General features: G+C 33.1%; 1 protein-coding gene across 1 annotated transcript in view; it reads left to right on the top strand.

Moving 5' to 3' along the window:
* LOC108906696 (Kv channel-interacting protein 4-like) overlaps nucleotides 1-12,919 on the top strand; it is a 405,856-nt gene that overhangs the window by 333,037 nt on the left and 59,900 nt on the right. The window contains exon 4 of the mRNA XM_018710032.1: nucleotides 6,986-7,177. Within this exon, the coding sequence (XP_018565548.1) occupies nucleotides 6,986-7,177 (192 nt within the window). The remainder of the gene's footprint in view (nucleotides 1-6,985; nucleotides 7,178-12,919) is intronic.

The raw sequence follows: 12,919 nt of genomic DNA, 5'->3' as shown, positions 1-12,919 counted from the left end.
CAAAGAAAAGTTCATATTTCTTACAATATCGCACTTACAACAAACTTTCAGGATTTATTTTTCACGTTAAGTTAATAAAAAGAGAAACTTTTTTCCTGGAACATACTCTAAAGAATCCACGAGCCTTCAAAGAAAAAGAAGATTGGAAGTGAAATAAATTTTGGTCAATTATGATTAAAACGAAAGCTTTCACGTTGCTTTGGAATAAGGAGCAGTTTTATCCATAAAAATGTTCTTGACGTCGAAAATAATCTTCTCTGGATATAATCATTATGGTAGAGATACTCCACAATCAGAAATGGTCAACATTTCAGTTTATTCTTAATATGTCTATATGATTTGGTACGGATGTTTTTGAATGTGTGAATAAATTCGGAGCTCTCAGAAATGTTTATTTTCGTAGTATCAAAATACATCTTTATTAAGGAATCTTACATTGGTAGCTTAGTACCTACCATCAGAGTAATAAATGTTATGATATGTAGTAAGAGACTATTTTCTGATCTTGTGACGCTTAATTTTCAAGGGTATGCTCACGGAGTATAAGTGCATGTGCCCATAATGAAGCAAATATGGTCTGCGAATTAGATTCTGCAAGCTTTAGAATAAGTATCTAGACTACTCAAATAACTAGATGATGGACCTTTAAATAACATATTTTTGAAACTAGTTCCTACATAAATTATTTGATGTCATGTTTATATAAGATTTAAGCCATATTTATAGATTTGAATTACAATAATAAGTAATAATTTTATATACTCGTATATTCAAGGCATATCCACAAATTAAGAATACTGAGACTTTGACACTCTGTGGTTTTTGTTTACAACAAAGTTGGCAACACTGCATTCAAGGCCTAGGTGTTGTCTCAGTCAGTTGAGAACTGTTGTTGTAGTGGCGCGTTGAAATGAGTGCCGCCAGCTGCGCGGTGAGGAACGTAATCAGGTTTTTTTCTTGCAAGGGGAAGGCGTCGTTCCAGATTTTCAACAAAATCAAAACTGTTTATGGGGACAGTATGACCAATCGTGCTAATGTGTACAAATGGTGTCGTGAGTATAAAGCTGGTAGAACGAATGTTCGTGATGAACAAAGGAGTGTACGTCGCTCAATCGCGACTGATGAGATGGTGAACAAGATCCAAGAAATGCTTTGTGGCGACCGTCGTTTGACTTTGGAGGAGATGAACTTGTTTCCACAAATCTCCAGGTCTCTTCTGCATGAATGTTAACGAAGGGACAATGCATGTCATCACACAGCAAACGCCACACAGCAACTCTTAGATTCAATCGGTTGAAACATCATCAACCACCCCGCTCACAGCCCTGACCTGGTACCTTCAGATTTTCATGTTTTCTCTTCTCTGAATAGATGGTTATGGGTAGGAAAAGGTCTATCGATGATGAGGTCCACAATGCCGTGAAATAATGGGCAAAATAGGCAGCGAGATATTTTTTGACGAAGCTAGCAGAAAGCTCATCCCTCGGCCCTCAAAGTGCATTGAGGTTGAAGGCAACAACGCCGAAAAATAGTGTTTCCTTTTTCATAAATATACGGTTGTCTCGATTTTTAAAAAATTGAGTACTCTTTATGGATATATTTTTAACATCTCACAGCCCCTGTAGGCCTATGTGAATAAAGATTATGATCATATTAATATTATAGCCATTATAAGTTTTCTCGTTCAATAAATACCACTTTGGTAATTTAACACTGCTGCTACCCCAAATAACAGAAACACTCTCAGTTGTATTCCCCACTTTAATACGCTTTAAACCCGCGTTACCAAACGTACCCTCAAAGGAATAAAGACAGTTAATGAAAGCGGGCGCATCAAATTGATATTACCGCACCGGCAAGCCACACCGGGCGCTGATTTTGATTTACGGGACTACCGCGTCCCATCTCCCACCTTTCCCGCAGTTCATAATGCAAGGTTCTGCGGCCGAACATCCACCAGTCTCATTCTTTATTCATATCACATTGGAGCCATGAGGCTGCTACACATCTTCAGGGGTACACAGTGGAGCTTTGAGTGTCTTTGTGCTGGACTAACATGCCGCCGCCGCCGCCGCTGCCGCTGCCGCAGAGCGACCGTTGCTTGTCTCTGGCGATCAGTCTGTGTGGCATTTGAGGAGTATTGAATTAGTGGATGTTGTGCGCGACTATCTAACTCTTTGCTTCACGTGGGATGTTTGGGTACGCTAGTTCTGATTATAGGTAACTGTTTAGCCGTAGATGTGGTGGATGTAATAAAAGTTACGTTAAAGTAAATTGCACGCTTGTTTGATTGCCGATTTAATGCTTTTCTCTCTCTATTAGTTTTTCTTAACCAAAGACTCCTTGGCATCAAATAAGACAGATATAGCTATCTGAACGTATTGCGAAGCAACACTATAAAATAGTGATTAAAATATTTTCGAATGCAAGATAGAGGAGGACATTTCCTTTTCCTACTTATGTTTATAATTTTGTATTTTAATTTTCAAGCGTTTTGCATATACAAATATAATAAAATTTGATAAAGTTACGTTTTGGGGAGCCTTAAATACCTTGGTTTAATTTAATTTCTAACTTAAAGAGATCGTGTAATGTTTTAGGTCACAACATTTTGAGGTTAGGACTGCGTGCTTTTTGTTAGTTCTACACAAAATATATACATTTCAAAATTCGCATAGTTATCTGAAAAATGTGTAGGTATTATATTTATGAAAAACAAAAATTACTCTATCCAAATTTTCATATTTTCTGATTGAACTTAGTGTATGACAAATTAAATAGACATAAAGATATGTAAATTCAGCAACAGTGTTATAGCGCGAATAAATAAAAAAAATAACTTAATTTTTATCATAATATATCATAAATAAGTGCGAGAGATTCAGGGATGATTCTCTGTGGAAAAATAAGTTGGGTCGTTCATCTGTATATTTTTAAACATATGGATTTCCGAGAAAATTCTAATACGGCAATATAAACAGTTTAACATTTTAGTGCGGGGTTGCCAAGTTATGTAGAAAATTCTTCGAATTTTGGAAAAAATATGACCTCGAAGAAGAATCTAAACCCTGTATAGTAAATTTATGTATTAAATTACTTTTAAAACTTTTAGAATTATACATTTTTTGTTCACAATTGTTAAAAAATATGTAATAATCTTATTGTTCGTTGATATATTTAGATTGTTTGATTAAGTTTCGTAACATTTTTAAATAAGTCGTATAAATCTTTTGATATTAATTTTTTTCTTATAAATAAGTTAATACGTTTATCACTCAAAAGAGGTAAATCTATTTCCATACCCTATATAGAAATAAAATATAACAAAACTGGTTAAAGTTAAACTTTACTAAAATATAACAAATCTGGTTAAAGTTAAACTTTTTGATATCGTTATTAAATTTTTGAGCATATTTTGATTTTATTATAAAAATTTACTCATACTTGTTATTTAAAAATTGACTCATTAAAATAAGTGAAAACATTGTTTCAAAATAAGTTTATGCTTTTTAAATTTTTTGGTTTGATAATTCAGTCATAAGTCAGAAGTCATATTATTATTTTCTTTTTCAAGAAAACGTTTATTTTTAGAAGATTAATTTTAAAGCATTTTCGGTTAACAGATTATTTTTAAAATATTAACCAATGTTCTGTATCTTCAAAAAAGATGAAGTGAAAAAATCATAATTTTTTTAATACTTTGTTTCCTCTGGAATTAATGGTACGTTATTCTGTAACATCTTATATCTCTTGTTTGTACAAAAAAGAACACATAGAAATTTGATTTTTTTATTTATTTATTGGGTATTTTGGCGCGAAATTAAAAAAATAGTGAAATAAACCATTGCTCCAAAAAGATCAGTCAAGGGTTATTTTTTATGAAAATAGATTTGCCTAACCAGATAAATAGAAAATATAAAATACTCGCCATTATACAGGGTGTTCGAAAACTAGACCGACAAACGAAAACAGCAAATTCTAGGGATGATTTCATGTCGACTTGATATAAATCTTCTTATCCAAAAATGGATAACGTCAACTGATATTCTTTTATCTTCGATTTTTTGGTGTTATTAATATCAAAATACCTCAGGGTATTCTAGATTCAAGAAGTAGAGTGTCTAGGGTGTACCATATGCAAGAAAAATCTAATTGAAATGTTTGTGTTTTTTTGCACAATACTTACAAAATTGCAAATTCTTTATTAATATTTAGTAGTTGACTTTGGAAAACACATAAAGTAAAATATCTTACATTTTTTTATAATTGAGACAGTGGCGGCGTTCTATTTTTATAGTAAATAAAAGACGTGTGCCACAGGATTTCTACACCACTGGTGATAATGGGAGTGTAACCTGAGGGGTTATTTCTTTAATTATCTACCATTAATTAATTATCTATTTAATGCTCGAAAGAGTTACTATTCAATTCTCGAAAGAGTGACTACTTAATTCTCGAAAGGGAGTTTATTTAGTTATCGAAGAGTGACTACTTAATTCTCGAAAGGGAGTTTATTTAGTTATCGTTATACTTTAATTAACACGTGGGAACTTAGAAATGTTGTATGTTCAGAAAATTACTTCCAAGCACTTACCCTTTCATTGCTTACTTGGGATGTAATCCAGTGGCTGGCTATACAGGGTAGCACTGAAGTTTTAGAAACAAAGAAAACACAAAACTTTTATTAAGGGTTTTATTAACAATAAACAAAACAAACAAACAAAATAAAAACACAACGGCTCGACGACATTATTAATTAATTAATTCAATCGCGACAGCGTACCGAGATTCAGGGAATGCGCGCTCTATACAAAATTTAGAAAAACTATCAAAATTAATTAATTAGCCCGAGACTTTAAAGTTAATAATTAGTCTGCTCAATGTGAAACTTAAGAACGAACTGACCTTTTCGAGATCTTTCCTAAATTCCACAATTCGCTTTGACCACGCTCATTTCGTGGGTCCAGAAGTTTCTGTTCTTGTCTTATTGGCGGGGACCTGAATATCGAGACGCTTGTGTATAACTATATTAGGTTAATAATTACCTAATTGACTTGACATTACATTTATAACAATAATTATATCACTTACTAGTAACCCTAACCTTCCCCTATGACTCCGCGTAGCAATTACGGGAAGGATTAGTCTATCTCATTTAATCTACTCTTATAGCTTGGAAAAATCCGTCAAAAAACCCAGCTGCTTAGGTATACTTTCCTTTCGACTTACTATCAATTTTACAATATAATTTAATTCTAATTTGGAATCTCCACGCTCTTCTTGTGGTTTCGCGCGTTATTAAATATCGATTTTTTTTCTCATATTAGACGCTAAACACATGGCCCCGACAGTTTAAGTAAACTCGTTAAAAATATTGGCAAATTTCTTCGAAGGACGATCTTGGCGACCCACTTGAAACCCATTAACCCTCCGATAATTTGTGACGACTGAAATATCTTACTTTCCGTTCCGGGAACTAATAAATAAATGACCGCGCGTCCCGGCTTTTGTTACAGGAGTATTTAAACGTATTGAATAATTAGACCAAAGATATCCCATTACCACCTAGAATTATTGTTGTTTTATCAAGAAGGGTTTCCAAGGAAATAAAGAATAGAATACAATTTTCGTAATATCCGGACATCCTGTATAATTTAACTCGAAGCTATTATTATACAAAACTTTGCTTTCTAAAGAACCATAGTTTCCTCTAATCTTTTCAGCTAAATGCCAGAACACGAACAGCACTATACAGGGTGTAGCATGAAATAGAGTAATCATAAATAATCAAAAAAGGTGTATATTACAGGGGCGTAAGATTAATAGTTTTCAAAATACAGCGAGTATTAATATTGGGGAGTTTCATCATAACGTGACAACAGCGCTTAACACACACACAGCTGATGCATACCACGTGTGCATGCGGCAGACTTGTCCTATGGAAAAAATGTAAACAACACATTATTGTGAAGCATTTCAAGACAATTGTTTTTCAGTTTTTAAATAAATAAAATAAAATGTATCGGTTTTGTAGTACGAAGATAGTATTGTGCTTAAATTTTAATAAATAATCGTCGGAAGTTGTTATTCTTCAGTATTAACGCTTCAAACCTAACCGTGCTGGATAATTAGTAATTTCCTTAAGCTCATTAATACACTAACAGTATCCTGTCCTTCTTAATTACATTGATCTTGAGACATAAGTACCTATTTGCTTATTCAATTAAACTGACGTTTTTATATACTATATTATTTACTATATGTAAATAAAATACAAGTGTGTAAAATATAGATCATCTCAAAAACTGTTATTGCGGAATTTATGATTCATTTAAAAAATATTTTTAGTTGTACAAATACTGTTACTGTTAATGTTACTTACCAAGTTTTGACGTCATTTTAATTGACATTTTAGTCGTTTTTAAAATTTTTGTTTTTCCTAACGCTGTGTTGTGCAGTGAACAGATTCGTTTTCGGTTAAAACATACTTTTGTGACACTTGAGATGCCTTGTCATAGTAGAAATACAATAACATTCGATCCATTTAGTAATAATGAACATTGCATTAAACGTGATTCCTAATAAACTAAATAAACAATTATTTGTATACAAAGTAATGTAATTTGTAGCAAACTCAATTAAATTTTATCCAAACCAATACTTTTATCAGAAATACTATAAGCCCAACCGTCAATAGATATTTTTTTAATCGAAATCCTGTATCTTTGAAAGTAAGCATTTCTGGATCCATGTTTATAGGACATCTAATAACGTCTTGTGCAATTCGGAACACGTTATATAAATGAAAATGTTATCAATACTTACTTAATTTTTAGAAATTTATTCTCGACAACGCCCTCTAAATTTTCTCTAAGTGTTTGAATCTATAGTAGAACCTCTCACATCCCGCCTTCCACTTTAAATTTCATAACAACCCATCGCTCTCCCCAAGCGAGTGCAACTGACACTTTTCATCCTGTTCCAGACTCCGAGCTCGAAGACTTGGAGACACCTCCCCGCTACCGACCGGACAGCCTGGAAGCCCTCTGTCGAGCCACCCGCTTCACTCAGGCGGAGATCAAGAGGATCTACCGGGGCTTCAAGGCGGAGTGTCCCACCGGGGTCGTCAAGGAAGAGACTTTCAAGATGATTTACGCCCAATTCTTTCCACAAGGTGGTAAGTCGACGCTTATCTTCTATTAACTTTCCCTCGAGTCATAATTTGGGAGAATAACTGCTCGACACGAGAGGGGAGCGCGTTGGCTAAAAAGTGTACACCTTCACAGTAAGGTGCAGTGTAAATTCAAAAGATGAATAGAATTATTTTGGTGTTGAATTTTGAATTAAATCAAAATTTTTATAAAGAAACGTGCTTAACAACACAATTTTTACGTATAAAAAAATCAAAACTTGTGAGAATGAGAGCATGCTGCGTAAAAATCTCTCCATTCATTGTATAAGTAGGGGAAACACAAAACTGTGTATAAACAGATACCGACATGCAGTACGGACTCTGCTATCAGGCAACAAATACGTTTATTCTAGTCTAGAATTGATTTTAGGTACTATTAGGTCTATACCGTGATAAAAAAGTATATAAATATGTAAACGTATTTTGGAAACTGCATTTGAATCTAAAGTCCCTTAATAAATAGACAAAACTATAGAAGTAAACTAAACCTTTTATTATATTCCGAAGTTGTAATCAATCTTCGTGTGAGTAAAATATAATCTCTAAGGTCATACCTCACTACCTCCTAAAATAGTTTCCATTTTATGGTTTCCTCAATTTTTATACGTAAAATGCATAATAGCGTAGCCAAGTGCCGCAGTGCTGCACTCTACTTAATTTTATATCATTTTACCGACATTATGTGTGAAATATCACCGTCAACTGCGGTGTTTCAAGATAAGTTAGCAGCCGCCATTGCAGTGCGGATAAAGCAATAAAATTTTGACACCGATAAGCGGTTTTACTGCTAGCCCTAAAAATCTATGAGTTACTGACATTGTAAAACATGCCTGCCAAGTGACATTTCACATGTATTAAGTATTATAATTCACACCTTTTATAAAGTTGTTTAATAATAATATTTATTCTAGGTATAGTTACAGTAACAACATGAGATAACATACAGTAAAAAGAAATAAATAAACAGTAGCCTAGTTGCATAAACTAAAGCATAGTATATGTATACATATCTACGACTGATACTTGCCTAATGTTACCAGATAACCATCAGTGAACATGCTGATAAAACAGCTTTTATTGTACCTTTTAGGATATTGCGATATTCTGTGAATGCCGTTTGGACTCACGAATGTCCAGGCTACCTTTCAAAGACTTATAGAGTCACTGCTTATAGGTACTCTTAGACTTGACTTGGTAAATGTTGTGGCTTAAGTAATGTTTCTGCTTTGGTATATCTAAATGACTTATTAATAATCTTATTTGCATTCCATGAACATATGGAAGACTTGATTTGTGTTTCAACAATGAAGTTCTACTGAAACCGATATCTTTCTTTCAGTCTCTGTGATATAAAAGTTTTATAAATCTATGTCGTAAGTGGAAGTTGTTCTTGGTCTATTTTAGGCCAAACAGATTTAATAAACCAACACATACATATATCGGAGCTATTCAAATATCTTTGAAGACGTTTGATTTAGATTCATTAAACTAAGGCTAATGATAGAATGAATTACAAGCAAATATTCACTGAATTGGTGTACAAATCTGTCAACGAATTGCAGAGGTACTGGAAAATTTAATTGGCACAGAAATTTCTACTTTTTTGAGAAATGCTGTAACGGTATGGAATATTTTAAATTTTCTAGAATAAAATATTTATCAATACTTTTGTGTCAAGAACATTTGCAGATATTTTTTATTCAATATAATTTAAATAAACAATAATGATAACTCGAAAATAATGACCCGTATTCCTCTCAGTCTAAAATGATCCAAAGAGCAACATCATGAATTGAATTGAATACATAGAATTTTAAATCGTCTTACTTTATTAAAATCTAAAAGCTTCTAAAATGCAAACACAGTGATTATATCATGTATCGCATATATTACTTCTATAAACATTTCTGTACTATCAAAATCGATTTTCCATTACGCTTTCTCTACTTTCCGTCTTGGATATATTTACTTACTAATTCAGAACTGACGTTTATGGAATAGTATAAAACGAAACCACTCCTATAATATAAAGGAAAACGGCGAAAAATGGTTCTTATAGATAAGGGTGTCGTAAGATTTCCCATTACGTGTGATTCCCCAAAGCACGGAGTGAATGACATTCTGGATGGCATTGTCGTAACCATCAACATTGGCGGGAGTGGTACAAGAAATAGATAAAAAGACACCGGTAAATTTGTTGCATATATTTCAGAGCTGTATAAATTAAATTATAAACAGGCATTATTTTAACAAAGCAAATTGTTCGAAGGGGTTCTGTTTCTCTTGGTTTTATATCTAATTGTTTTTAATATTTATCGTTAAACAAGCTGAGATAAAAATTAAGAAATACTGACAGAACAAAGTTATAAAAATTAAAAAAAGGGTCCAGAAAAGAGCTCACATTTTGAAATTTAATCAAAATTTTTATCAGATGAAGATGCAGAAACAGACTAAGCAATAGTGTTTGCAACTCGTTGAACGATCTGTTCAAATTTGATTGGATTGCTGCTCTCAGGGTTTGAAGAAAATGGGAATTTCCCCTAGGATTCTATCAAAAAATTCTATCAGTTCATACTGTGACAATGCCTGAGTAAGATGTTGCTTCGTATGTTGCGCAACAAAAAGTTCATAATACTTATTGTCAGTTAAAAGACAATGTTGAGACTTGTCGGATGAAATAAATTAATTTCAATTACAATTAAATTAACGGAAACATATCATCGGACTTCTGCCGATAGAATTACCCGGATCCGAATGAACGCAACCGAATTGACGTCACACACCAAACATCAATGAAAGTCTAGAATTTGCTGCAGCAGAAGAATTCCTAAAACTGTGCAGTATCGAGTGCTGTGAGAGGATACGGTACACACAATTTTATACGAAGAATTTACAAACGCTCGTACTTCTCTTTGCGTTACTGCTAAAAATGGTAAGCCGGATTAAAGATAAAATTACTGCCTATTATTTTGAGATACGACTGTAGAATAATAATATATTCCCTATATATTGTATGTTTATCAGGTCCATGTCATAACTTCAAAATATTGTTCACTGCATCATTTCAGGAATTTTTGATCTGCCCTTGTTTTTCTCGAGCTAGCCTCTGTGGCGGCTGACTCTTCATTTCGGTTCTTATTGGGTTTAAGGCTTCGGTTAATGATAATCCTCTTAGACGTTCCGTAGTAGTCAGTGCAACTAATGTTTCTAAACGTTTCGCCGCCATGCTTTTTTAGTGATCAAATTTTCAGTTACAAGTTTTGCTCACATTTATACTACGATCATCTATTATTTTACAATCTACATTTTATTGACGATTATGTCGTCAAACAATCTAATTTTATGGTACACCGCAGTCACAGTAGTTATTATTATGTTTCTGATATAAAACTCAAAACTAGAGAAAAATGTAAGAGCATGTCCTTTGTGATCCTTGGTATTAACAACTAAAACCGGGTATTATAGAAATTATGACAGGAATATCAAATTCTGTTTACGACGCTGTTTTAACGACATACTAGAGAGGATGTAAAGTATCGATTGGAGATACAAAGTAAGAGACAACATTCAACTTAGTACAGAATTTCATTAAACTTTAACACCTTTACCAATACGTAGTTTTACATTGCCTCGATAAACTTCCATGAAATATTTTAACTGTTTGACATCATAATAAATAATTTCATTAATTATAACTTTGATTTTAACATATTACTTCAGAGGATCGATAAATTATCTGCATTTCTCTCTAAGTTGGTACTAACTTATAATATCACAAAGTGCTTCATAACTTAATTATTATCAAGAATCAAAACTTTATAAAAACTTTATATTCTACACAAAAGGGTGTTCTGTGATTCATCATATTGTATTGTATTTCGAATGTCTTCGAGTGGATCGATTTCCGTAATTTTTAATTTGGTTTGCGGGTTTCCGTTGTAGCTGTTAATGATTGAACAAAAACCGGACTGGTTCCCATGTAGTCAGTTTAGATATTTCCAGAAGTTTAAGTCCATTGGCTCGTATAAATACGCAGACCTTCTGAATGTTCTGGTGCAAAGTTCAAAACTACTTCCGCTCCTTGAATTTTTGTTTTTTAATTTCAGGTACTTCTAGATCCTACACTTCATTGCATTCTTGACTTTCTTTGCTGTAAAGTTCTGATCAATGTTTCTCTTAATAGAATATTAATACGGCTTAGCTTTTGTATCTGCCTTATGTTCCAACTAGTGATTGAGGGTGACACCTGTGTTCCTATAAACCCATGTTAATGGGTCTGCCTGTTTGTCCAATATATAATTTGCAGTTTGTACAGGATACACACGGCACCTTGGAATAAACGTTGTTGTAGCACGCCTTGAGAAATTATGACGATATCCTTGAGGTGTAGATAATATTAATATCTGTTCCCATCAACACTAATAATTTTCATCAACACTATAAAGGATTTTATCCACAATCACCTTATAATCGGACTTTTATCCACCCTTATGAACCGTCTAAAGTGATACTTTATCCACTAGTGGAATAAAGTAACTTTATTTCACTAATAGAACAATTAAAGGATAATAAACCTATAATAAATCAAAAATTTATTTACTTTTAACATTTACATTGACATTTATAGTAATAAACATATCGTTTTTTTTATGTTTTATCACATTTAACTTACTTTCCGTTAATAACAACCCTTGTAGCATTGTTACTATCATTTTCGGGACGCATAATGTCTTCCGAAATTTGTGAAGAATTTGCACAAGTTAACGGATGTCTCTTCTTGTAAGGAACAGTTATATTTTCCTTGGATTTTCCTTGCAATATCAAGTTTGTTAGATATAGACTCGTCAACATAACTTTCTGCTATAGAGGAGCTCTACTATTCACCATGCCGTTTTTTCAAAATCGTATTTTAGTTGCCTTTTATTCACTTAAGAATATTAAACGTTCGAACTACGTTCTCGCGTTTAAACATTCTTGCGTGGATAAAATACTACGTAAAACACTTACACAATAAGTAACTATTATTTTAAACAATAGATTTATCCTCACATTGTCAGTTGATCAACTCCATATCTCATTAGGTTTAAGACATTATTCACTTTAAAATGACTACCTTGTATGAATTCCATTGTGATATTTTTAATTTTACGCCATATAATAAAACAGAACTGTCAACATTTATAAAAAAATCTTTTATTTTCTCTCCCTTTTGACTTTTTCCGCTAACATTGTACTTAGTATTATCCTGTCATATCATAAAAAAGTAATTTAAAATGCCAGGAGAGACAGGTAATATGAGGGCAACGAGCAGGTAATCTCTCTGACAATGATTATTTATTTGAAGGTACCAGCCGGCACGGCGTCATCAAATTAATGGCCGGTAATTCATGCAAATTACCGCAATCTGCAAGGAGAGGCTCCCACTTCTCCAGCGGCCCGATGCCATCAGGATTAATGCATTCTCTAAAAAAGGATCCCTTTATTAATTCCCCGGGTTTAATGGTGTTTTATATGTCAGGCTTAGCGCCTGGATCCTTATTTTATGGCCGCCTTCTAAGAAATTGCATAATCCTAGCGCGATTGGATTGTTGTACGAAGAGACCTTGTCTAAAAAATGGGACTTAAATCATTATTGCTCTTATATTACGTCATATTTTCCTCTTTAATTCCAACCCCATGGCTCCTTTGTTCACTGATTTTAAGGACATTCTTTTTATTTTTTACGGA

The sequence above is a fragment of the Anoplophora glabripennis genome, unplaced genomic scaffold (assembly GCF_000390285.2).
Source record: "Anoplophora glabripennis isolate ALB-LARVAE unplaced genomic scaffold, Agla_2.0 scaffold64, whole genome shotgun sequence".
Classification (NCBI taxonomy): Eukaryota; Metazoa; Arthropoda; class Insecta; order Coleoptera; family Cerambycidae; genus Anoplophora; species Anoplophora glabripennis.
This window is presented reverse-complemented; position numbering and strand designations above follow the sequence as displayed.